Source organism: Hyaena hyaena, unplaced genomic scaffold (assembly GCF_003009895.1).
Source record: "Hyaena hyaena isolate Hyena2069 unplaced genomic scaffold, ASM300989v1 scaffold_248, whole genome shotgun sequence".
NCBI classification, from domain to species: Eukaryota; Metazoa; Chordata; class Mammalia; order Carnivora; family Hyaenidae; genus Hyaena; species Hyaena hyaena.
In genome coordinates this window covers 38,920-65,533 of record NW_024080881.1, presented here as the reverse complement: position 1 = coordinate 65,533, position 26,614 = coordinate 38,920, and the positions used below count along the sequence as shown (strand labels likewise).

Below are 26,614 nucleotides of genomic sequence, written 5' to 3'. Positions count from 1 at the left end.
CTCTCTCTCTCTCCTAGAAATAAATAAAACATTAAAAAAAAAAAAAGCTCACAATTAAACTCCTAGGCATGAAATCCATGGCTGATTAGACATGGTAGAAGAAAAGATTAGTAAACTAGAAGATAGAGCAAGAGACCCACACAAAATGCAACACAGAAAAATAAGACCGGAGGGAGCCTGGGTGGCTCAGTCGCTTAGGTGTCTGACTCTTGATGTCGACTCAAGTCTTGATCCTATGGTTTGTGAGTTTGAGCTCTGTGTTGGGCTCTGGGCTGACATCACGGAGCCTGCTTGGAATTCTGTCTCTCCCTTTCTCTGCCCCTCCCCAACTCACTCTCTCTCTCTCTCTCTCTAAATAAATAAACTTAGAAAAAGGGGGGGGTGCCTGGGTGGCTCAGTTCCCTAAATGTCCGACTTTGGCTCAGGTCATGATCTCATGATTCATGAGTTCGAGACTGGCATCGGGCTCTGCTCTGACAGCTCAGAGCCTGGAGCCTGCTTCAGATTCTGTGTCTCCCTCTCTCTCTGCCCCTCCCTTGCTTGTGCTCTGTCTCTCTCTCTCAAAAATAAACATTAAAAAATTAAAAAAAAAAAAAGACTTGGGACCTCATCAAAATAAAAAGCTTCTGCACAGCGAAGGAAACACTCAGCAAAACTAAAAGGCAACCAAAGTAATGGGAGAAGATAGTTGCAAATGACATATCAGATAAAGGGCTAGTCTCCAAAATCTATAAAGAACTTATCAAAGTCAACACCCAAAAAACAAATAATCCAGTGAAGAAATGGGCTAAAGACATGAACAGACACTTCTCCAAAGAGGACATCCAGATGGCCAACAGACACATGAAACGATGCTCAACGTCACTCATCATCAGGGAAATACAAATCAAAACTACAAGGAGATACCACCTCACGCCGGTCAGAACGGCTAACATTAACAACTCAGGCAACAACAGATGTTGGCCAGGATGCTGAGAAAGCGGATCTCTTCTGCGCTGCTGGTGGGAATGCAAACTGGTGCGGCCACTCTAGGAAACAGTATGGAAGTTCCTCAAAAATTTAAAAATAGAACTACCCTACGACCCAGTAATTGCACTACTAGGTATTTATCCAAGGGATAGCAGTGTGCTGTTTCGAAGGGGCACGTGCACCCCAATGTTTATAGCAGCGCTATCGACACTAGGCAAAGTATGGAAAGAGCCCAAATGTCCATCGACAGATGAATGGATAAAGAAGCTGTGGCATATGTACACACACACACACACACACACACACACACACACACACTGGAGTATTACTCAGCAGTCAAAAAGAATGAAATCTTGCCGTTTACAACTATGTGGATGGACCTAGAGGGTATTATCCTAAGCAAAATTAGTCAGAGAAAGATAAATATCATATGGCTTCACTCATATGAGGAATTTAAGACATAAGACAGATGAACATAAGGGAAGAGAAGCAAAAAGAATATAAAAACAGGGAGGGGGACAAAATATAAGAGACTCTTAAATGCACAGAACACACAGAGGGTGGCTGGAGAGGCTGTGGGAGGGGGGTGGGCTACATGGGTGAGGGGCATGAAGGAATCTACTCCTGAAATCATTGTTGCACTAGATGCTAACTCACTCGGATGTAAATTTTAAAAAATAAATAAATAAAAATAAGACTTGAAGAGACATCTAAAGAAAACGAACAGGGCATCAGTGGGCTGTGGGACGGTCCTAAGTAGTCCAATAGTTTATGTAATTAGAATCTCATCAAGGGAGGGAGCAGGAAGAAACCTCTGAAAAAATAAGAACAAAGGACCCCAAATTTTTCAAATTTGACGCAAACTATCAACTCATAGATTCAAGAAGCTCAGTGAACCCCACGCAGGAGAAACCTGCAGGGAATCAAGTCACCTGATAATCACATAGTTTTAAGGCAGCGATTCAAAAAATCATAAAAGTAATCAGAAAAAGACACATTACATACAGATGAGCAAAGAATGACAGGGGACCCTGCTGGGGGCCACGCAAGCCACAGGATGGTGCAGCGACATTTTTTTTAAAGCACCGTAAGGCACAAAACCGTCAACCCAGGATTCTACACCGAGTTAAAAGAGCTCTCTAAAATGAAAGGCAAAATAATGAGTTATTCAGACAGAAAAGCGGAAAGAATCATCACCAGTAGATCGGCACCACAAGAAATGATAAAGGAAGTCCTTCTGGCGGACAGAAAATGATACCAGCTGGAAATCCGCGTCTATGCACAGGAATAGAGACAGGAAATGGTGAATGTGGGGGCAGATATAAAAGATTGCAATATTTTTAAAATGTTTTTACAGGGCAGTTGGCTGACGGAGCCGAATCTGATCATGCTGATATCAGCATCCCAGTTGTGGGGCTCCTGGGAGGCTCATTCGGTTAAGCATCCGACTTCAGCTCAGGTCATGATCTCGCGGTTTGTGGGTTCGAGCCCCCCGTGGGGCTCTGTGCTGACAGCCAGCTCAGAGCCTGGAGGCTATTTCAGATTCTGTGTCTCTCTCTCTCTCTGACCCTCCCCTGATCACCCTGTCTCTCTCTCTCTCTCTCTCTCAGAAATAAATAAAACATTAAAAAAAAAGAAGAAGAAACGTTAAAAAATTTTTATTGAAAAACATGTGATACTGTTGGCAGACACTGGGTGAAAGGTCTCCAGGTAACTAAGATCTCTGTGGATTTTTTTAAAAGATTTTATTTTATTCATTTATGTTTAAAAGTTTATTTATTTTGAGAGCCAAGTGTGGACCCCAACACAGGGCTTGATCTCATGACTGTGAGGTCATGACCTGAGCCCATATCAAGAGTTGGATGCTCAACCAACTGAGCCACCCAGGTGCCCCTAAGATTTTATTTTTGAGTAATCTCTATATCCAACGTGGGGCGCGAACTCACAACCCCGAGATCACAAGTTACACGCTCTACTGACTGAGCCAGCCAGGCGCCCCTCTGTGTATTATTTCTTACAACTGTCTGGGACTCTCCAGCTATCGCAAAACAAAAAGTTTAACAAAAAACTTTTTTTTTAACAAAAAACCAATCACCAATGAGTGATTGGTGAAAGTAAAAATAATAGTGACCCAAGAGAAATGAAAAGATATGACCACTCAAAAACTTGTACGCGTATTATTTCTTACAACTGGCTGGGACTCTCCAGCTATCGCAAAACAAAAAGTTTAACAAAAAACTTTTTTTTTAACAAAAAACCAATCACCAATGAGTGATTGGTGAAAGTAAAAATAATAGTGACCCAAGAGAAATGAAAAGATATGACCACTCAAAAACTTGTACGCGTATTATTTCTTACAACTGGCTGGGACTCTCCAGCTATCGCAAAACAAAAAGTTTAACAAAAAACTTTTTTTTTAACAAAAAACCAATCACCAATGAGTGATTGGTGAAAGTAAAAATAATAGTGACCCAAGAGAAATGAAAAGATATGACCACTCAAAAACTTGTACGCGTATTATTTCTTACAACTGGCTGGGACTCTCCAGCTATCGCAAAACAAAAAGTTTAACAAAAAACTTTTTTTTTAACAAAAAACCAATCACCAATGAGTGATTGGTGAAAGTAAAAATAATAGTGACCCAAGAGAAATGAAAAGATATGACCACTCAAAAACTTGTACGCGTATTATTTCTTACAACTGGCTGGGACTCTCCAGCTATCGCAAAACAAAAAGTTTAACAAAAAACTTTTTTTTTAACAAAAAACCAATCACCAATGAGTGATTGGTGAAAGTAAAAATAATAGTGACCCAAGAGAAATGAAAAGATATGACCACTCAAAAACTTGTACGCGTATTATTTCTTACAACTGGCTGGGACTCTCCAGCTATCGCAAAACAAAAAGTTTAACAAAAAACTTTTTTTTTAACAAAAAACCAATCACCAATGAGTGATTGGTGAAAGTAAAAATANATCTCGCGGTTCGTGGGTTCGAGCCCCGCGTCGGGCTCTGTGCTGACTGCCAGCTCAGAGCCTGGAGCCTGTTTCAGAGTCTGTGTCTCCCTCTCTCTCTGACCCTCCCCTGCTCACGCTCTCTCTCTCTCTCCTAGAAATTAAAAAAAAAAAAAAATGTTACCAAATTGTGCTGATGGCTGCCCAACTCTGTGAATGTACTAAAAGCCACTGGGTTGTACGCTCTGAATGGACACGTGATTTGGTATACGAATTATTTCTCAAGCCGTCATAACAGTAACGACAGCACCAACAGGAATGACAATGTCTGAGGGCGCCTGGGGGGCTCAGTCTTTTAAGTGTCTGACTTCCGATTTCGGCTCAGATCACGATCTCATGGTTTGTGAGTTCGAGCCCCGCGTCAGGCTCCGTGCTGACAGCACAGAGCCTGCTTGGGATTCTGTCTCCCTCTGTCCCTGCCCCTCCCCAACTTGCTCTCTATTTCTCTCTCAAAATAAATAAAAATAAATTTTAAAAAATTGTCTCGCAGGCTTTGACACATGCAGAATCCAAGAAGGGGATACAAGATGGAGGGGACACACACGTTGCTTGTTGAGAGGCGCCCACGCAGAAGCGGTAGAATATTATGGGATGGTAATAGTGTCTGGATCCTGTAACCCCTAAAGCAACCACTAAACAACTTCTTGGCAGGGGTGGGGGCGGGGCGGCGCCTGGGTGGCTCAGTCAGTTAAGCGCCCGACTGTTGGTTTCGGCTCAGGTCATGATCTCAACGGTTTGTGAGTTCGAGCTCAGTGTCAGGCTCCGCACGGACAGCATGAAGCCTGCTTGGGATTCTCTCTCTTACCCTCTCTCTCTGCCCTTTCCTGCTCACACTCTCTCCGTCTCTCTCTCAAAGTAAATAAACTTAAAAAAATATTTTTAAGTGTAGCTAATAAAATAATATAAAGGAGATAAAATGGAATCATGGAAACCATTCGATGGAAAGGAAGAGAGGAAGAGCAGAAGGAAACAGCAAATCCTCAGGAGAGGGAGGGGCTGCATGCGGAGGGGAGCGAAGTGGGGGCAGACAGGTGCCCAGGGGCCCGATGAGGCAATGGCCTGGGGGCTGGGCAGCTGGGGCCATAAGCGGCCGCAGGAATTAACCCCCAGGGTATGTTCATTCCAGGTGCGGTGTGGGGGCTGGAGGTGCGCTAGCCCACGTGACACGGCTTCACCGCTGGACAGATGATGAGCAGGTGCCTTGGGATTTTCATTCCAGGGAGGATGAATAGGACACAAAGATGGCTGAGGTGGGACGGAGGGAAAGGGAAGGATCCAGAACGGAGTGAGTACGGCCTTTGGCAATGAATCCATCAGTGTGGGATAAGCAAGGGGGTAAGGATGGCTGAGGAGGGAGTTTCTGGCCTTGCCGACCCCCAGAGGCTGCGGAGACAGGAGGCAGAACAGGGGAGCCTGGATAGAACATCTGGAGACCCCTGCCCCGGCCCCAGCTCCCAGTGAGCAGGGGACAGACAGCATGGAGGGCATGGTCACCTCGGCAGACGGGACAGAAGACGCTGGGACAGATTTGGCTAAGGAGAGAGAGGGGGTCCAGGAACACCGACAGGAAAGACTTGGAAACAGGGGTCAAGGGAGCAAGGACACTGGACCCCACGGATTCGGTAAAACAACATTTAGAAGTTCTGCAGTAAAGAGGGCGCGGAGAAGAGGGGTCACGGGTGAGGGAGCGCCTGTGGAGTCCTGACAGTTTCTGAGAGGGATGCACGGAGCCTGCCGATTGCCGGTGGGGATGGCAGGCAGGGAGGGGGAGATGCACCCGGCCCCTCCTGCAAAGCCTCATCCCTGCCTGCCCCAGACCTGCAGCATCACCGCCTCCAGGAAGCCTTCTCTGAGTCCAGGTGCCAGGCATCTGCCACCGGAGCAGGCGTCCAGGGGCTCTCACCAAGGTCTACACTGCTCTGTGGTCCTTACCCCCCTGGCAGCCCCTTGACAGGCCTGACACGGGTCCCTGTTGGGCACCACGGTGGCAGAGCTAAGAAGCAGGAGTGTGGATGGGCCGACGCCCCACAAGTCCCTCACGTTCCCAGAGCCCGGACCCATGACCCCTGACCCTGAGTCCCCACGTCTCGTTGACTCAGACCCCACCGCTCGCCGGCCCACCGCACCTTGGGGTCCAGGTCGAAGAAGCTGTAGTACTTAAAGCGAAGCCAGAGTGTGTCCCCGGCCTTGACACCCTGCTGCATGAGGCACCGCGATGAGTCCAGCCACCTGGTCCACAGCACAGGGCAGAGGTCAGGGCTGAGACAGGTGGGGGTGTGGTGGGGGCTGGGCGGGGGGCTCGGGGGCAAGCACGCATATAAGAAAGGCCTGGAAACAGGGAGGTATGCATTTGGGGTAAGGATATAGGGGAGGGCGTGGCCCTGGAGGTGGGAGCCCGGGACACCAGGGGACATGGCTCCGGGGCGCAGACCCGGGCCGGCTGTGCACCTGCTGTGAAGCTGGGTCTTGTCCATCAGGGAGCTGGGCCGAGGCAGGCGCTGCAGCACGAGGGGGTCCGGTGGTGGCTGCGGCCGGCTCAGCATGTGGAAGCAGGCCTCGGTCTGCTCACTGTCGGAGAAGTGGGCCGGCATTCCCCGGAACAATGTGGGCGCCACGCCTGGAGGGCACGTCGGGGTCAAACAGGCCCAGCCCCCAGCCCGGCTGCCAGTGCCCGCCCCCCCCACCCCCCCACCCTGCCCAGCCTGTGCTCACCCCCAGCCAGGACGACCTTGGTCAAGTCATACAACTCTTCTTCCAGCTCCTTCTCCTTCTTCTTCTTCTCCTTCTTCTCAGGAGCCCGGAGCAGAGACAGCTCCTCGGGGTGCCGGATACCTGAGGGGAGCTGGGACCTCAGCAGGGGCCCCCCCGGGGCCGGCCCTGGAACCTCCCGCCCCACTCCTGGGTACTCTGGGGGCAGGCCACGGCCGGCCCTGCAGGTGGGATAGGGAAGAGGACCCGAAGGACAAGGTGACAGCGGCTGGGACTGTAAAGCAGGGGTCCGGCCCCCTCGCAGGACACTTGCAGGATGGAAGGTGAGGGGTTGCAGCAGGGGACTCACTGAGGAGGCGGCAGATGGCAGCCACCGCCTGGAAGAGGGGCTGGGAGAAGCTGGCCCGGAGGCGCAGGGCGCGGCGATTGGGCAGCCGCAGGATGATGGGCCGGTGCTGGGGTCCGAAGAAGAGGCGGGCGTCAGCCAGGATTCCGTACTTGTCCAGGGTCCAGTGGGTCTGCAGCAGCCACTGTCTTTTCTGCTCCCACCAAATGGCGTGGTCTGACCAGTCCTGCTTGCGCTCTGTGGGGCCACAGGGGAGGGGTGCATGTCAGTTACGGAGGTCACGCCCCCAGTGCTGAGCACAAGCCCCCCAGTGCCCCCCTCCCCGAGGCCTGTGGTGCCCGGCCCCTCCCCTGCCCAATGCGAGGGCAGGCCACGCTGGGTTGGCTTGGGGTCTAGGACCAAGGTCATGGCGGAATGGCCCTTTGCTGGCTAACCCTGCTCATTTTTCCGGGCTCAGTCTCGACATCACCTTCCAGGGGAGTTCCCCCAACCCAGACCCTGGGTGCCCCCATCTCAGTGCCTCTACTCAGCACACTCCAGCGCACTGGCCTCCCCCGGCTCCCCCCCCCCACCGCCCGCACAACAACTCCCACAATTCTTAGCTGACTTGTCCTTCCTGGGCATTCTGGGAGCTCAGGAGGCAGAGGCTGTGTTAGAGCCTGGCACACAGCAGCGGGCACTCCGGAAACATTTCGTGATCTGTGACCTTGGCCAAGGCCTTAGCCTCTCTGGGTCACAGTTTTCTAGTTGTGAGATGGGAGCGGTCACTGTCCCGAGCCCGTGGACACCAAACGATGTGTGCGCGGGGTCTGTGACGCATGTTGGGGGCACGTTAATGCAGAAGCGTGAACACCTCTCTCATCTTGCAGCTACTGGCAGGGGACGTGTCTCCCTCCAGGGCGGTGAGCTGAGGCGTGGCGAGCACAGAGGGTGGGCACGGCCCTCTAGAGTGTGCCCGGGTCTCCGTCTGCACTGGCGCCGCTGCTGCCCTCCCTCCCACTCCCCCTTAACTGTCACCGAGTTGCTACATGGAAGAGATTCTGGAAGAGATTCTCTGGCTCCACGTGGCCAATCTCTCAGAGATGTTTGAGCCTCTGCTCTCACTCTGGCCTTGGCTCTGTGGCAGCCACTCCCCCTCTCCTCCTGACCCTTGGCTCTTGCTCTGTCCTTCTTGACCCCTTCTCCTGCCTGCCCCTGTCCTTTCCTGCTTCGGGTCCCCTTCCTTCCCCATCACGGCCTCTTGTGGGGCAGGGGGGAGAGGGTCTTGCCTCAACCATGGCTTCATCTTCCTTCCTTGAAATGCACCGCACCCCGGGGCCAGGCCCTGTCCCCAGAGCCCCAGGCCAGAAACCCACAAGCCAGGGGCCACACCCACCAACTTCGCTCATTCCAGAAACTTGGTCACCAGGCCATGTGCCTGCCTCTGGGACAGAAATGCGGTGACGCCTAGACACTCGTGTCATGTCCCCTCTTCCCCTTTTAGCCTCCACGTGCCATTGATGCCCATCTCAGCCTCCAAATCCACCCTCCTGCCCTTGCTCACCGCCCACTGTGCCCACTGTAAGAGGCTTGTCTCCCTGCCTCCAGCCCACCCCTACCCGAGGGGTCTGTCCACACGTAAGCCTTAGCCACTGAAATACCCTCTGGTGGCCACTGTCCGCCTCCAGGGTAGTCCGAGCTCCTAACCGCCACCACCCCAGTCCTGGTCACGCTCCGGGCGCTCTCCCTGGCCTGGAGGCCCCAGTTCCCAACCCCACCCCCGCCACGTTCCAACACCACTCCTTGCCCTCCCCGTGCTGTGGCCCCCCTCGGGACTCTCCTGGGGAGTCCCCGTGTCCCGGCTGCGTGGCCCCTCTGTCCCCAGGCCCCGTGCCGTCTCTCCCCCCGTGCTGGAAGCTGTGGGGTCAGTCTCACTGGCCCGGCCATAGTCTGGGTGACATGGGGTTTGGCTGGACTGAGCCTCGGCAGAATTCGGATGTGCTAAGGACTGAGCGGGATTACGAGGCGTGGGGACAACGTCCCCGTGGCGGGGGACAGGAGCTGAAGGGATTTTCCGTGGCGGGCCCAGCAGTGGGTGGAAGATCAGGTCTGCTCTGTCGGTCTGACTCCTTGTTTAGGCCTCTTTCATTGCTCGCGTGCCCTGCCAGGAAGCCGCCTGGGTCTTCCCTTGGGGCCCCGTGTCTTCGCCCCCTGTGCCCTGGCTCAGCCCAGGCCTGTCGGCATCTTGGTCTGACGCCCCGCGTCCTGAGGGACCCTCTGTTTCCCACTTCTGCTTTCACAGCCTCCTGGGCCCTGCGTGTTGGAAGCTTCCTCACGACCTCAGCCTTGTGGCCAGGCTGTCTCTGGCGGGGGGGCGGGGGGGGGAGGTCTGTCCCCAAGCCAGCTAACCTGCCTCCCAGGCTGCACGTGACGGGGTGGCCGGGTCCGGGGAGGCCTGCCCCCCCATCCACAGGTGGCCCAGGCCCCAGGCCTCCCGGCTGAAATGATCGTGGCCCTGCCTTCCCGCTCTGCCTTTTGGGGGTGTGCCTGCCGCCCTCCCAGGAAGCCCCTCTCCCCAACAGGCAAAGGGGGTGAGAAACCCCCATGTCACCAGCCCTGCTCCTCTCCATGCCTGCCCCACGCCTGCCCGCCTGCCCGATACCACAGGCTGCTCTGCTGTAACTTCCTGTGGGGGCAGGGCCTTCCCACCCAGGCCAGGCCTGTCACCAGCCTGCTGAAGGCTTCCGCCCTGCGGAGAGGGTACGGGAGTAGGCCCCCGGGTCCCCTGGCCTCCCCTCAGACCCTGAGTGGAACGTCTGCCTCGGCCCAGGCAAGGCCCCCCTTGCCGCTAGAAGTAGGGGAACAGACTGTGGCCAGGCCTGCTCCTTGGGGACTTCACAGAACCAGCTAGAGTGGGAGGGACGGAGGGAGGGAAGCTGCGGGAGGGAGGGGAAGTTGGGGAAATGTCTTTTTTGGAACCAGATGATTAAGATGGTGCCTGAGTCACTGTGGCAGGGTTATCGAGAGCTGCACAGTCAGATGGCCCGGAAGTGCCCGGGGACCCGGCCGGAGCGGCCCCCGGGCGCTGAGGTCAGCAGCGGGGGCAGCGTGGACTTACTAATCTCCTCCACAATCTTCAGGAGCACCCCGCCGATGTGCGACTCCCCCGTGACCCGGAGGGTGACCGACTCGGCCTCCGGGTCCTCCTCTCCCACAAACACCCGCAGCTCCCAGGACGAGTCGATGTAGTCCCCGGTGGCCGTCTTCATCCCCGCCATGGCTGTGGCGGCTCTACACAGGGTGGAAGGAGATGAAGTGCGTAGGGTGCCTGATGGGCTGCCCGCGTTCAAGTCCAAATGGCCCTGTGGTGACCTGGACAGGCAGTCGTGGCAGCAGCACGGTTGCCAATTTGTTATGGGCACACCTCGGACCCTCTCACCATTACCGGCGGTTTAGCCGACTCACTCCCATCTTACAGATAGGAAGACTGAGGCCAGGTAAGAGTAATAAGGGGATCACCCAACATCACCCAGCTTGAAGCCAGAGCCTGGCACAACCTCTCTCTGCTTCCCCAGCTCATATTTCACCAAGTCCACACCGGCAGCTGCCCACCCTGGAAACCCTTGTGGACCCTGGTCAGAAAATACTTCCAGTCCTGGCCCGAAGCTCAGAGCCAAACATCCCCAACCAGCCACGGCCTCTTTAGGGTGGTGGAAAGTCCAGAGGGCTCCATGGAGAGAGGCATGCTGGGCAGAGGGGCTGCGGGAGGGTGAGGAAAAGGGTCCCTGGGCCTTCAGCCGCCGCCCCCAGCCTTACCTTGCCTGCAAGGGTTTGGGGACTGCAGTGCGGGAGGGGAGGCGGGGGCTGGAGCGTCAGCCACTCCCGGCCTCAGGCTAAGCACCTGCAGATCAGTTGAGTGCTTCCTTCACCCTCTCCTTTCTCGTTGGAGCTTCCTTCAGAGGGCGGCCCCTTGCACCTCCTTATCAGACGTGGGGCGGGCTCAGCCCCTCCCCAGGGCGGGCTGGCGCTGGGTGCAGGAAGCGAATTGCCAGCACACGGGTGGTGGTGCGCGGAGGGTTCCAGTTGGGGCCCCACCTTTGTTCCCAGTGGGCACAGGAAGCAGGGAAGGAGCGGGGCCTGTGGCCCCCCACGGCGAAGGGTGCCTCCCCTGGAGGGAAGCTCGGTTCAAACTAGAAAAGCTGCTAACGCACGTTCCCTGCACGAACTGTCCCCTGTAGGAAGCCATCTCCCGTGTCTCCAGCCTGTCAGAGTGGGGGCCCTTTGGGCCACGGACACCTCACGGCTGTCAAGAGGAAAAGCCATGCAGCTGAAAGGATCAGATCCAGGCTATTTAGGAACCTGGGAGGTCAAGCAAACTCAAGTCCTGGATGTCCCTTATCACCGCAGACACTTGAAGAAGACCCCGAGGGGGGGAAGCAACTTCCTTGTCTTTTCTGCACCCCCCCCAACCCCCCCCCACCCCCCGCCAAGAGCTGCTATTTCTAAACACATAAACCTCAGAGCTGCCCAGGAGGACAGCTGAACAGACACTGGCCCCAGGTCATTCATGACCTCCCCACCCCACCTCCACACGCGACGCCTTGCCCAGGACCCCCAAGGGTCACTCCTGTCTCCCTACTCAAATGTGACCTTGGAGGGGCCCCATCACCTGCACGGGGATGTAAGCTTTGGTTAGAGCCAAGGCCTTGTGCTCACTGCTGGCTCCTGGCAGGAGCGGAGCCTTCCAGAGAATGGGTTTGGGGCCGCAGGGAACCGAGCCTCGGGTCAGTAGTGTCCGAGAGTGTGGCAGGGTGCCCATGCAGAGGTGGCTTTCAGACCTGGGCCCCCAGTGGAGGAGGGGGCCTGCTGGAGACTCCCAGGGGAAGGCCAGTGTATGCAAAGTCAAGGCGGCAGGAAGTGCAGCGGGCTGCTGGCTTCGGCGGCTTCCTAGCTCAGAAAGCTGCTCTGTTGGGGGAAATGAGGAAGTCTGACCCCCATCCTAGCCCAGGGTTTTAGGCAGAAGTGGTCTGCTGCAACCACCCTGAAGTGTAATTAAAAACCTACTTTGAGGGCAGGGAGGTCTTTTTTTTTTTTTTGGTGGTTGGCACATGGTCCTTTACTGAAGTCTTTTCCTTCGGCATTCTCAACCAGAGGCAACCCGCCACTGCTGACGTCACCTGTGGTGTGACAAGGCTATTGACATGGCAGCGTCCAGGATCCCGATGGTTCCACGGAGTTCTCTAGCCAAAGGCTGGAGCCGTAGGCTGGGGACCGGCTCCTCAGAAGCGGGTATTCTGACCACACTTCATGTTTTCCTGCTGGTCTCCCGGCAGTCCCTTGGGGGCTCTGATCAGGGCAGCGGCAGGAGGTACCTGCTGGATCGGGTCCCCAACAGTTTACTGTTCTCAGCTCCTTCCGATCACCGGCTGTCTTGGCAAGGTCATCACTGACCTTTTCTTTGTGACAGTGGGGCGAACAGACAGGGGCCCGTGCTGCTGCCACGACTGCCTGTCCAGGTCACCACAGGGCCATTTGGACTTGAACGCGGGCAGCCCATCAGGCACCCTACGCACTTCATCTCCTTCCACCCTGTGTAGAGCCGCCACAGCCATGGCGGGGATGAAGACGGCCACCGGGGACTACATCGACTCGTCCTGGGAGCTGCGGGTGTTTGTGGGAGACGAGGACCCGGAGGCCCCGCTGGGGCACAGCAGGACTAGGGCTCGGATCTCACTGGGGCTGAACTTGAGGCAGCTGGTGCAGGAGGAACCGAGATTTGGAGCGAAAGGTGCACAGGGGCCTCCTCTGAGCAAGGAGCCCAGACTGAGATACAGAGCGGCCGGTGGACTGGTCTCCCAAGCTGGTCTGAAGACTCACCCTGGGAAACGGTTTTTGTTCTTGCCTGGGACCCAGCGGCCTCCCCATCCAGCTGGTTTCTGGCTGAAATTCGCATGGGAAGAACCGGCAGCAGGGGAATTAACCCAAGGGCTGGCGCTGCTGCCATTCTGCACAGGGAGGGGCCCCCACCCCTGCCTTTCAGCTGGCGTGGGGCGACGGCGCCACCTAGTGACTGGAGCATGCCAAAGTCCCCTGTTACAGAGGCTCTGGCTGCTGGTCAGCTCACTCCCCTGCCTCTCCCCCCCACCTCCCCACCGGCCTCTCCTGTGCTCCTGGTGGTAAGCCTGGCTGGACAACCGCTTCAAAGTCATTTGGCAAAAAAACCCAAAAAACCAAACAAAACAAAAAAAAGACAAGGACATGACGTATAACCATGCCCGACTGGCTTGTTTTATTGGAGAAGGGCACGTGGAAGTTAACAACGTGGAGACAGCTGGGACCCGAGGTCGGGAAGAGCACCTTCCCCTCCCCACACATGCCCACTGCCCCAAATAAAAAATAACCAACTATGGGAGAGCAGCTGAGACAGCGACTGAGGGCGGGGAAGGGGACATGGAACCCGAGGGCGGCGGAAGAGACCATGCGTGTGCTGGGAGTGCCCAAAGGCAGCGACGGTGCGAGTAACGGGGGGACGGGTCTGTGCCCCACACGGGTCTGTATAAATATAGAGAGGCCGTTCGTGGTCCCCTGCTCTCTCCTCTGCTCTTCTTGGCTCGCTGCGGTCCCAGCTCCTCTTTCCACAGGAGGGCGAAGGGAAGGGGATGACGAGCAAGTCATCACCGAATCGCGATCAGACCCACGTCCATCAGCTTCTGGATCTTCTGTGCTATTACAGGATTCTTTAAGTGTCTGATGGGGGAGGCGGGGAGGCAAAGTTACATGAAATGAGACTTGCCCCAAAAAGGGCTTCTTTGCTCTTGAAGCCACCCCTCCTGCAACCCCCCCCCCCCACCTCCAGAAAGGCACCAACGGGAGGTGGCTGAGGAATGTGTGGAAAAAACGGATCCATGAAGGCCTTGGGCCGCCTGGCAGGAGCCCGCGGACCTGGCTTCTAGAGGAGGCTGTGGTCTTTCCACCAGATGCCCCACTCCCACGGCGGCCACAGCCACAGAGCCCTGCGGCCCTGCAGGAACCGCCACCCGCCTTTCCAGCTGAACGGAGCACACAGCAACCCTTCGCCGCATGATCACACCCCTACCCGCCTCGCTCGACCTCACCACTTTCCATCCCTGTCCTGTCCCCATCCCTCCCCCCCACCCCCCCAAATGGTGAAGCCTCTGCCCAGCTCTACTTACTCGCTGAGTGCCTGGGGGTCCTTCTGCATCTGCTCCAAGATGAGCCGCATGGCGGGATCACTCATGATCTGCTGCACCTCGGGGTCGGCCATAGCCCGTCGCTTCACGTCCTCAGGGCTGTCATGCCGATTGTACTGAGCCATCATGCAGCGCTGGTAGCCGTCCGCTGCCTCCTGCACCCCAACAAAGCCCACAGAAGAAGGCATTAGCTCGAATTCAGCTCATCTGAGACAACGGAGGGAGCTGACAAGTGAGGACACGCAGAGACACGGGCGGGAGGGAAGAGTCGCGAAGACACACCGAGAAGACCTGGAAGAGGAACGTGGGGGGGGGGGCAGGGGAGAGCCCCCCGGAGCCAGCAGCAGCCCACCTTACAGTTGGAGTCCAGGTCTAACGCCTTCTGGTAGACGTCCATGGCTTTCGTGTAGTCCTTCATGGCTTCGAGGGCGGCCGCTTTCCGTGTGTACCCCTTGACTGCGGACAGAAACGGGAGCAGTGAGGCGCCGCCACTGCCGCCGGCCCCCCACGCCCGCTCGCGCTGCTTCCCGAAGGCCCATCCCCCTGGCCCCACTCCCCGGGCCGGCGAGGCAGCGGGCAAGCACTTACTGAAGGTTGGCTCTAGCTGGATGCATTCCTCACAGTCCTGGGCAGGAGAAGAAAGGAGAATGTTAGGCTCGTGGCTGCACGTGAGCTACTCGAAGGCAGTATTATCGACAGAACTCTCCACCCAGACCCGCAACTGTGTTCTTCTGTTAATTCGGGCACCTGGACCTTTTCCCAGACGGCCCGGCCGAGGCGGCGGGGAAAACAAGTCAAGCAAAACCACAAGGGATGACCATTCCAGACTACGGACAACTCACCCCACGTAAGGCGAGCGGCCTAGACTCTTCAAAAGGCTGAGATTATGGGAAAAAATGAAAAACAGTGGGGAAAGTTCCTGTTTGAGAAACACATGACTTGGGTACGGGGAGCTCTCAAGGGGATTTTTGGGGAAATGTGAATAGAGGCCCACAGCAGATGTCCTCCGGCCTTCATTTCACCACTGCGCGGTGCCACTGACTCGGTGACCGGAAGGGAAGACTCGCTCCAGGAAAAGCCCACCCAGGAATACCGAGTTCAAAAACCTAGCCTACTTCGGTTCAGACAATTCCACAAAAACGCATCCCTACTTCCTGCCAAAAGAGATGGAGGATGCACAGGGGTTCTAGGTATTTTTGTTTGAAGCACCTACAAGATGGGAAATTCCAGACACAAAGAATTCTATGTAGTATATTTTCAACACCCCGGCCCACTTCCAGTTATTCCAGCAAAAAGCTAGATGAGAAGTGGTTCCGTTCGCTGTTCCCCTCCGTGTAGCTGAGGAAGGACCTGCTGTACCTCACAGGCAACTGACGAGGTTCCGCACTTCGCAACCTGACCTGTTTTTGACATTGCCTTTGGACCCACACCAGTCACGTCTCTAAGCCAGACAACAGGCCCAGAAGTTAGCGGCATTAAAAAAACAAAACCATCACGGACTCTGGTACCAGTGTCTCTAAAAGGGGATGTATTTTGTCACCTTCCCAGAAGACGGTCCAGGCACGGACCACACTAAAAATCATCTAGCCTCTGTCTCTTTGCCCCTTCCCTTCCCTGCTCACACTCATCTCTCTTGAAAATAAAACATTTAAAAAAGGGGGGAAGGGGGAGGGATGCCTGGGTGGCTCTGTCGGTTGGGTCTCTGACTTCGGCTCAGGTCATGATCTCACAGTCTGTGGGTTCGAGCCCCGCGTCGGGCTCTGTGCTGACAGCTCAGAGCCTGAAGCCCGTTTCAGATTCTGTGTCTCCCTCTCCCTCTGCCTCACCCCTGCTCACATGGTCTCTCAAAAATAAACAGAAAATTGCAAGTCATCTAGAAAACAGTTTAGAAATCACCAATGGCAGCACAGAGCAGCTCACAGTCAAGACAGCGACGGGGACTACCTTTCTTCAGTGCTGGCGTGAGGACCCGAGACCATGCTCAACGCGCCGAGAACAGCAGAGCTGCTAAAGGAGCCGACCAGAAAGTGACCAAACGCGGTCAATCTCCCTAAGGAGACACTATGGCAACTCAATATGAACACGTACGCGGTTACAGACGCGCAGAGCACCATGCTGCTCCACGACGTGGTGCCCCCACCACTGGGGGAGGCCGCCTGGAACAGAAGGTGGGGGGAGTCCCGCAGACACCGTCCGCCCACGTCCGCGCGGCCTCCCGCACCACGACCAAGGGAGAAACGACCCCACGGCCACCGAGTGGAGGGTGGATGAATGGAAACAGCATACTGTGTGACTGAACAGCACTCAGCCTTCCGGAGGAAGCGCACGGACGCTGCTACAGCAAGACGCTCGGAGAAAGGAGCCGCGCGTGCACACATGCGTACTGGATGGTCCCCCTCACGGAAGGTCCCTAGAAGGAGCACGTTCACAGGGCCACAGAGTGGAATGGTGACTGCCGGGCAGGGGGAGTGGGAGTCAGCATTCAAAGGGTGCAGTGTCAGTTTGGGAAGATGGAAAGGTTCTGGACGAGAAAGGTGACGATGGATGCACAGCAATGTGAATGGACTTGACTCCGCTGACCCGAACATATAAATTGTTAAAGGAAAAAAAAAAGAAAGAAAGAAAATAAAGGTGTGTGTGTGTGGCAGTGACGAGAAGGAAGAAGAATCCATCATCAGGGAAGCTGGAAAAGGACCCACTTTTCCCAATATTCCCAACCACACTAACGTGACCTGATGGGCCGGCACTGGGCTGACGGAAATCCCGCAGGTACACACCTCACACGCGTACCACCCCCCACCCCTGCAGCTTAGATCAAAGTAAAAACACTAAGCGGACATCGATGGCAACGGGGAGAGAAGAGCACGCCGCACATGCCCACACCAGCCCACCTTGAGCGCCAGCTGGAACTCCAGCAGTTTGGTATAGCAGGCGGCTCGATTGCTGTACAACTTGGCATCTTTTGGGTTCCGTTTGATGGCTTCTGTGTAATGCTTCATGGCCTGGGGATAGTCCCCTGGGGAAGGAAAGAGAAACAGGTTCAGAAAGGGAAAGACAACCCTCCTCCTGCAACAGGCACTTAGCTTGCAGTCAGCCAGGGCACAGAAAACATGTCCGCACCACTGTGCTCCAGAAACTCCGGCCCCTGAGTGGTCATGTACCTTTCTGTAATGTTTATTTTTGAGAACAGAGGGGGAGGAGGGGGAGGGAGAGACAGAGCACCAGCGCGGGAGGGGCAGAGACAAGGACAGACAGAATCCGAAGCCGGTTCCAGGCTCAGAGCTGTCAGCACAGAGCCCGACATGGGGCTCGGACTCACCAGCTGTGAGATCATGACCTGAGCTGAAGTCGGACACTTAACTGACTGAGGCGCCCCCTATAACATACCTTTCTGAAAACATTCGTTGCCTTTGTTCTTCTCCTCCAAGGCCAGATCGGGGTTTATATATGCCAGCCGCTCTTGCTCCTTCAGAATTTTTTCTGCCTGAGAAAATAAATAACAATCCTTGGAATAATTATTTAAACTCTTATAAATCTAAACATTGGACAAAAAAAAAAAAAAAAAAAAAAAAGCCTGATTCAAATTTTGATTTCCAGAAAGCACTGCCGGCAACATTTAGCTTTTGTTCAAAGAGCATGCAACTCTTCACCTTGGGGTTGAGAGTTTGAGCCCAGGTTGGGTGTAGAGATTACTTACCTAAAAAACAAAATAAAACCACCCCTACACCCCTCATGGTGAAGACACGCCGTCTAACAGCAAACAGCACTAACATCCGCTTGGCACAAAGCTATGCCCCACGTGAGTACCAGGCATGTGTTGACAGCACAATTAACTTCTGACCAATCTTCCTGTGAATAAAATCCACCCCACTCCATAATGTAGGACAGCCAGCACAATAACAGTTGGATTGTGTAGAATGAAAAAAACTTAAGTTACAATAATAACCGTTAACACTTAGCCCACCGACCCTCGGCAAAGGGTTAAAATCCTGGCCGACAAAAAGGATAGCAACAAACCAGGGTTATTCCTTACGTGTTGTCAAGTGACCAGGACAGGACAGAAGATAACCAAAAACACTACTTAAAAAAAACCTTACAGTCTGCTACGAAATGTGACACCACAATAAATGAGAAATTGAGAAGTGACAGAAACCCCCTTCTTTCCCCACCCACCTGCTGGCATTTCTTGAGCACGTCTGGGGTTCGGTGCTCCGCCAAAGACTTGTTATAGAAATGGATGGCGTCCTTATACTTTTCTTCTTTGAAATAGGAGTTGCCAATCCGGGCGTAAGCTCTAACAAAAACAAGCAGAAAATGAGTACGCTAAGAGCAGAGTCAAGGTCAGCTCCTGCAGAGGAGACGTCGGCAACCAGAAAGAAGCCCCTGTCGCCGTGCAGACCCCGCACCCTCCAAACACCGGCCATCTGGACGCCCGCAGCCTCCCGTCCGGCCCACCGTGTGGCCAGGAACCCTCCTTCCCACGCAGGGACACTTAAGCCTTGGACATCGGGCCCTCCCCTCCACACCGCTCAGGGTACGGCCGGAGGTCCCGCGTACTTGGCAATCTGTCGGTAATCTTCTCGGTTTTCTCGCCCCACTTCGATGGCCTTCTCACACAGCTCCCGGCATTTGCCATAGTCGCCCTTCTCGAAGTACACGGCTGCCAGGCAGGACGGTTACGGAAGAGTCAGCCCACGTCTCTCCCCAGGACCTCCTGACGCCGCCGTGCTTCCCCCTTGGCCCGGGCCTCACCTGCTTGATTGGTCATGTAAGTCATGTTGGTAGGGTCCAGGTCCTTGGCCCGGTCGTAGTGCTTCAAGGCTGTGTCAAAGTCTTTCTTCTTGTACGCCTCGTTCCCCAACTCTTTTTCTTTAAGTGCCTAGGGGAGGCATGGAAAGGGGAACTGAGCAAATCGAACCCGGGTGGCAGAAGAGCAAGAGCCCGTGCCCCGTCACAGGGGCCAAGCAGTGCACACGACTAATGGGTACGGGGGCACAGTCCGCCCACCAGGGGCCTCTTCCCGGCCAGCTGCAGGCGGAAAGGCAGAGGACTGTTAGAACGAGACACTAGGGTTTCCTCTCCGCCTCCTCTAAAACTCCCCCTTTTATGCCTGAAGCAACTACCAAAAGAACAGCAGCTTTTTACCCGGTTTGACCGGGAGAGGCCGCGCCAAGTCCAGGTTCTGTCCGGTGGCTGCCTCGTGGGCTCCACAGTCAGAGCGTGGGGGGGGGGGGGGGGGGGGGCCCGTCCCAGACACACGAGTCTGCAGCGCCACGCACCACCGCCCACGTCGCAGGGCCTCCTTCCAGCTCCCAGACACCTTGGGGAACCAGCGCTTACTCATGTGAAGGCGCTGAATCTGGCAACAAGCTGTCACTCCCAGTTACGAGAAAGGAAACCAAACCACCGAAGCACACGACTCCCTCCCGGAAGACAACGTTGCTAAGTGGCCACCTTTCAACCACACACCACGTCCAACCAGAAAACAGAAGCCTAAGGACGCATGCAGACGACCTTCCTCTGGATCGCAGCAAGGATGAGGGTCACACAGAGCCTGACAGGCCTGCCCTGCCCTGCACCCTGGGGGCCGGGGCTCAGCTCTGGGGAGCGTGGCAAGGCAGCTCGGGCTGCTGCGAGTCCCGCCCGCACCACCTGTGTGAAATCGCTCGGAGAGGGAGGCATTTTCACCCGCTGACCATCCCAACGGAGAGCAGTGACCGTGGGCTCGACAGCTGCCCCTGCGGCACGCACTGTCTCGCGCACTAGGCTGCTGGGCATGTGCGACAGGAGGGAGGAGAAACGAGACCTGCTTCTTATTCTCTGGCAGATCTTCTTCCATGGGCTCTGGCTTCGTGTCCTTCTTGGGAGGCGGCGGGGGGGGCGGCGTGACCACTTCCTCCTCCTCGTCCATGCTGCCCAGGTCCACCCCCAGCAGCACGCTGAGCGTCGTCATGATCCGGGGATCCTGCAGTTTCCTAGCGTCGGTTAAATAAACAAACCAACCACAATTACTCCTCCTCACAACTGATTTTTTAAAATAGACTTTTTTAAATGTTTAGTTGTATCTGAGAGAGAGACCAAAACAGAGCACAAACAGGAAAAGGGGCAGAGAGACAGGGAGACACAGAATCCGAAGCAGGCTCCAGGCTCTGAGCTGCCAGCACAGAGCCCAACATGGGGCTCGAACTCAAACTGTGAAATCATGACCTGAGCCAAGTCAGCATTTAACCATCTGAGACTCTCAGGTGCCTCATGACCCTTTTTTCTATAGTATTATTTTTTAAAGTAAATTTAGTGAACTACTCCTGTTACTCCTTTTTAAATACTGACTTTTTAAGTTTTATTTATTTTGAGAGATGGAAAGCGACAAGTGCACATGGGGGAGAGACAGAGAGGGAGATAAAAACCCAAGCAGGCTCCACAATGTTAACACAGAGCCTGATGTGGGGCTCAAACCCACGATTCTCGGATTGTGCGCCTGAGCCGAAATCAAGTCAGACGCTCAATGGAGTCACCCAGGCAGCCCTGCCCACAACGGACTATAAACCCCCATCTACTGCTAAACTTCAGATTACCGTCTATGGGAGCTGCCCATCCACGGAAGAAACCATGAGATTCTGCACTAGCCCTCAGGTACCATGGGGAATACTCAACCCTTCAAAAATCCATCCCAAATGAGCTAACAGGTGTCAAATTTACTTCCTGAAGCCTGAAGACACACAGAGGGAGAAGTTCTGTCTCACAAGTCAGAGACTGGGAGTCACGAACCCCAGGACGACTAAGAGATACATCTTCACACCTGACGCCCTCCCCAACCACGAGCTTCCACTCCAATATCCCAACAGACACCATCCGGTGTGTGCGACAAGGACAGGGCTGATGCCGGATCAAAGTGACAGGAGGGCAGCAAAGAGGCATGAAAGGCTGAAGAATGAAAGTTCCGAATTATTCTGACACATGTCCTCCGTGCCCCTTTCCAGAAATACCAACAAACAACAAACCAACAGACACTTACCACTCACCGGAGATGAAGCAAAGGCAGAAACCCTGCTGTGTGAACGAGGAACACCCCTCCACCCCCCCCCCCCCCCCCCCCCCCCCCCCCAGGATCCCAGGAAGAAAGCACAACGGTCACGTCCACGTCCATTTCCAGAGACACAACAGTGCTGCCCGACTTACGTGCCCAGGTCGGACGGCTTGTTTCTCAGCTGCTCTATCAGGTCCCGGTAGGTAGGGTCAGCGAGCAGGGCCCGCGTCCTAGGGTCACTCTCCAACTTCTGGTACAGGTTGGGCATGTTGAAAGGGTTCATGAACTTCCTCTCTGTACCGAACAAAGGAAAGCACATTATGAGAAGTCAGTTCGCTTGAACTATTATGTCCCCCCCCCCCCCCAGCCCACCAGAGGGAGCCTTCATGTTAATCCCGTTGAAAAATCTCAAGGTGTGTTTTGGGGCGCCTGGGTGGCTCAGTTAAGCGTCTGACTTTGGCTCAGGTCATCACCTCGCGGTTCACGGGTTCAAACCCTACACTGGGCTCTGTGCTGACAGCTCAGAGCCTGGAGCCCACTTCAGATTCTGTCTGCCTCTCCCTGCCCCTCCCCCACTTGTGCTCAGTCTCTTTTCCTCTTAAAAAGTATTAAAAAAATCATTTTTTTATTAAAAAATTTTGTAATGTTTATTTTTGAAAGAGAGAGCATGAGCAGGGGATGGGCAGAGAGAGAGAGAGAGAGACACAGAATCCAAAGCAGGCTCCAGGTTCTGAGCTATTACGCACAGAGCCAGACGTGGGGCTAGAACTCACAAACTGTAAGATCATGACCTGAGCCAAAGTTGGGCGCTTAACCGACTGAGCCACCCAGGTGCCCCTGTTAAAAAAAATTTTTGTTTTTAACGGTTTATGTTTTTGAGACAGAGAGAGCAAGCTGGGGGAGGTGCAGAGAGAGAATCCCAAGAAGGCTCCGTGCTGCCAATGCAGAGCCCAACACCGGGCTCAAACCTATGAACCGTGAGATCACGACCTGAGTGGAGATCAAGAGTCGGGACGTTTAAGTGAGTCGCCAGGTGCCCCAAAGTCAGTCCCATTGAAAAAAAAAAGAAAGAAAGAAAGAAAGAAACCAGCGGAGCGCTGGGGCCCACCTGCCAACCGGGCCTCCATGTTCTGCAAGCCCTCCTTGAGTTGAGGATTGTTTGCTTCATGTTTTAAACCCTCTTCATAGGTTCTCTTGGCTTCTTCAAAGCGGTTTAAGAACTCAAGAGCTGCTGCTTTTCGTGAATAGCCCTTAAACCAACAAGAAGGGACACGCAACAAAATAACGGACACCTGGAAGCCCAGAAGGTGAGCGCCAAACAAGCCTTTCCCATTCCCGGGGGCAGCACGCGTACCCGTGGCAGGGCCGCAGGGAAAGCAGAGCGCCCAGACTGAAGGCCCGAATGCGGCCAAGTATCAAAGCCGCTCACCCGCCCCACCTCAATTCAGCTTATGGCCCAGCGCCATCCACTCCTTCGGGGGCATTTTCTCCCCCAGGAGCACCAAACACCACACCTGCCTTCACACCCGACGGTACCTCAGCTTTGACAAATGCCACGACTCTGAGGAACACACTCCAACACGGAGGGCGACAGAGGACAGAATACACTATTGTCGCCTGAGACAGGCACCCAGTCGCGGTGCAAGGGCCCACCATTTACAAACAGCACACCACGGAGGCGTTTCTGGGAAGTCCGAGGAGTCCCCCCCCCACCCCGTCGCTCACCTTGCCCCAGTCAGGCTTTAAGTCCACGGTTTTGCAGCCATCCTCATAGGCCTTCTGGTAGTCGCCTTTCTTGGCGTAGGCCGCCGAGCGATTGCTGTAGAGCACGTGGTTCTGGGGGTCTAACTTGATGGCCTCCGAGTAGCACTGTAAGGCATCGTCGATGTGGCCGGCACTCAGGGCCTTATTGCCCTTCTCTTTCAGCTCGTTTACCTGAGGGGAAAAAATGGAACCAATGTAGTTTCTTCCTGAACACCCTTGTTTGGTCCCCAGGTTTTTTACCACAATATGTTTTAACGTGTCCCTTATCTTTTTGAGAGAGAGAACGCGCATGCGCCAGCAGGAGAGGGATAAGAGGGGGACGGAGGACCCAAAGCAGGTTCCATGCTAACAGCAGTGAGCCGGACGTGGGGTCTGAACTCCCAGACTGCAGGATCATGACCTGAGCCGAAGTCGGACACGCAACCGACTGAGCCACCCGGGTGCTCCGGTCCCAGTTCTTTAAATGACACTCCTACTTTTCCTCAATTATCAACAAAAAAGTTACTTTACGAACCAAGAGAAAGAGATTGTAAGTGAATGCATTTACCATCTCCCACACCATTTGGGGGTGGGGGGAACCAGCAAGGAAAAGCTCAGCGACCAGGAAGAGCAGGCTGATCCCTGCTCTCTGCTGCTCACGGCTTCAGCGCAGATGAGTCGACATCGCGGCCCCTCTTCCAAAAGTCTCTACCTGGGGTTAATGAAGCCACTAGAACACGTTCACGAATTCATTTCGTGGAAAAATAAATTCATTTGCTGTCAGAATGTCAAGAAGCCCAAACGATGAACGGAACACAGGCCTAGTCACCCCTCCCAGAAGAGCCCTTTGCGAAGGGAGAAGCAGTGTGCACGTGCCCGAACACGTGGCCCAGCAGCCCACAGGTTGCAAGATGCTTCTCTGGGAGAAGATGCTTACCCACAACCAGAGAAGAATCCACTTCCATTCACAGATGTAGTAATATACCACTAGCTCTGGTGGTAGAGCTAACTCCCCCCAAATCAGTTTCTGCCACATTTATTTATTACTATAAAAGATACGCAAGAAAACAAAAAACTATTTGTGGTTTAATCCCCTACCCTCCCAAATTAAAGGGCTAATTAAAGTCCTAATTAAAGGGCTTCTCCTATACCAGGGATGCCCTACAAGAGAGGAAGGGCCATATACCAAATGCAAACACATTTGGGGAGATAAAGCAGATGGTTAAGTTACTGCACCACTCTGTCTGCAGGTCTATCATCTGGTCGTGACCCAGTGCATACTAACACAAGAAAGAAAGGTTAAAACAGATACTTTTGGAACCTCAGGGCAAGCCAATCCGGAACTTCCCTCCATCCACCAGAGATGTCAGAGAGACAGCCTTGAAAAAGAAAAAGTCCGACACACATGACCAAATCTAGCATAAAAATCTTAGAAACCAGGAAGGAGCCCCGAAAGCAAAAACTTAAACTCAACTAGTATCGAGCAGCAGCTGAGAACAGTGCCATGGCCATGACGTTCTCATCCATCCCACAGAGCACCCCGTTCCCCACTGAGTACTGACCAGCAGCGGGTCAGGAGATCAGGCCCGCAGGTGGTGACCAGCACTCTAAAAGGTCAAGGAGAACAGAAAACACCAGCACATGAGGCACGTCATGACAAATACCATTTTGGTAAATAAATGCGTTACACAGCTGTAGATCCATAGTGGGCCTTGGGCAAAAAGGGCATTACCCCGGGATTTATTTGAAAAGCACTCAGTTGGGAAAAAAAAAAAGATCTGCACAATCAAATCCCTCCAACTTGAATACTTCCTAAAACCGAAATCCAGCTCTCCAAGTTGAGAATGAAAACCAAAGGCAGAGGCGTCGCGTGTCCAATGGGCCCAGGACAGTGAGGTCCAGACACAGCCAGAGATAAACCCCAGGCTCCCTGCACGGTCACAGGTCTACTGTCCTGACTTCACCCATCTGCTTACCGTCTGGCTCTACACATGCCCTGTCTACAACTGCCGTGTGATTTTAAAAAGTTTTTCTCCTATTCTCTGATAACCAAGCGACAAATCTCTCTCTTAAATTTAAAAGTGATGGGTTTCTCATTCCAGAACACATTTTCTTGTCCATACTTTTTGCCTGTTTAATCCCAAATGCAGCTGTATTATCCCAAGGGAGCAAAAACTTTATTAAACCCTCCACTGCTACTTTCTTAAATTTAATTTACCAGAGGCTCCAGATGCAGGTAAAGCAGCAATGTCTATACCCGAGAAAGCACTAGGCTTCCTAGATCGCATCAGACACACTGAGCCCTTTTTGCTCCTAGTGAAATCGCTACACTTCGACTGACAATTTCCGACAGAATAAAATCTTTCCAGGCCTTTCACAACCTTCGGGCCAGCGGGATATAATGAGGCCAGCGGGATATAATGAAGCCACCGGAAGCAGAGAAGCAGCAATTACAAACCCCTAAAAACGATGAGCGGAGACAACTTACTTTCTTGCTGCTTCCCTACGTAGCCTAGATTTTTCTACAGCGACCGATTCCTCCTCGTGTAATCAGAAACCAACTTTGCAGAAATATCAGTCTTCAGTTACTCTCGAACCTCACACACACACACCCCAAAACAGAAAAAAGTGTGGGAGGGGCTGCACATCTCTCTGTAACACTGGTAGACCTGGACTCGTTCGAACGACTTTCGCCGAGCCGTCCCTTTCCCGCACCGGGCAAGCAAGTCCAACCTTCACTCCACTCTCCCATCCAGCCCTTTCCAGATGCAGAAAAGTAGGATTTGCCCCCACCTGGCGACTTCCAGGGAACTCCCGTCCCCGCTCCCAGCATTCCTCCAAGTTAACTGTGACCAAGTCTGGGTGGCTTCTCCGTCGACAATCCCCGCTCTCCCGGATGGTGCATTCCCCGGTGTGGACCCCGTCCCGCCCGCCGGTTCCGAAGCCGCTCCCCCACCCCCACCCCGGCCCCGTCCAGGGCCACCTCCCGGGAGGCCTCCGGGGCCCAGCCACGGCCTCTCTTCCCGCCGCGGCCCGACTTAGGGCCGAACTGTCGCCGTCCCTCGGTCCTCCTCGCCGAGTCGGCGAGAGACGGGCGCTGAGTAGGTCCCGGCGCCCCCCGCGGCCCGGGCCTGGCTACACTGCTCACCTCCTGCCCGGTGGGCCGCGGCCCTCACACCCTCGCCTCCCCAGCTGCTCGACCGGCCCCCGGCCGCCGCCCCGACCGCCTCGATGGGCGGGCGCCCGCCCCGCCCCGCTCCTCCACTCGCGGCCCGGGGTCGGCCTGTGTCCGAGCGGCCCCGGCGCCTCGGTCCGCCCCTCCCCCTTCACCTGCTCCATAGCCCGGCCCGGAACCCAGTTGAATCGACTCCGTCCGCTCCGCGTTCCCAACCGCACGCGCCGCCTTCTGGAACCTACTAGAAGCTGCCGGGACCCCCGGATCCCGCCCCTTCCTCGCCTGCTCACTGGTCGCGCTCCCCGAGGGGGCTTCCTATTCTTCCCTACTATTGGCTTAAAGTCTAGCCCATCATCTTTGCTTCTCTATCATTGGGCAGTTGGGAGTAATCCCTCAGCCCTGCCTCCTCCGCGCCTCCGGATTGGACTCTTCCCGACAAGCA

At 54.6% G+C, this 26,614-nt stretch overlaps 2 protein-coding genes across 2 annotated transcripts in view; both read right to left on the bottom strand.

Moving 5' to 3' along the window:
- Positions 1-10,960, bottom strand: part of FERMT3 (fermitin family member 3) — a 21,538-nt gene extending 10,578 nt beyond the window's left edge. Inside the window, exons 1-6 of the mRNA XM_039244917.1 lie at positions 10,833-10,960; positions 10,135-10,307; positions 7,041-7,274; positions 6,695-6,814; positions 6,431-6,599; positions 6,109-6,211 (exon numbers count right to left, since the gene is read on the bottom strand). Coding sequence (XP_039100848.1) covers positions 6,109-6,211; positions 6,431-6,599; positions 6,695-6,814; positions 7,041-7,274; positions 10,135-10,294 — 786 coding nt within the window. The 5' untranslated portion in view covers positions 10,295-10,307; positions 10,833-10,960. The remainder of the gene's footprint in view (positions 1-6,108; positions 6,212-6,430; positions 6,600-6,694; positions 6,815-7,040; positions 7,275-10,134; positions 10,308-10,832) is intronic.
- Positions 10,961-13,618: 2,658 nt separating this feature from the next.
- STIP1 (stress induced phosphoprotein 1) lies at positions 13,619-26,429 on the bottom strand. Its single transcript, XM_039244799.1, has 14 exons — positions 26,328-26,429; positions 22,980-23,189; positions 22,363-22,504; positions 21,407-21,548; positions 20,034-20,202; positions 18,980-19,106; positions 18,785-18,887; positions 18,401-18,521; positions 17,615-17,711; positions 17,119-17,243; positions 14,816-14,852; positions 14,580-14,683; positions 14,210-14,382; positions 13,619-13,763 (listed from the first exon to the last, which is right to left on the bottom strand). Exons 1-14 carry the CDS (start codon positions 26,334-26,336, stop codon positions 13,691-13,693), a joined length of 1,632 nt encoding a protein of 543 aa, XP_039100730.1. The 5' UTR covers positions 26,337-26,429; the 3' UTR covers positions 13,619-13,690.
- Between the last annotated feature and the right edge of the window lie 185 nt (positions 26,430-26,614).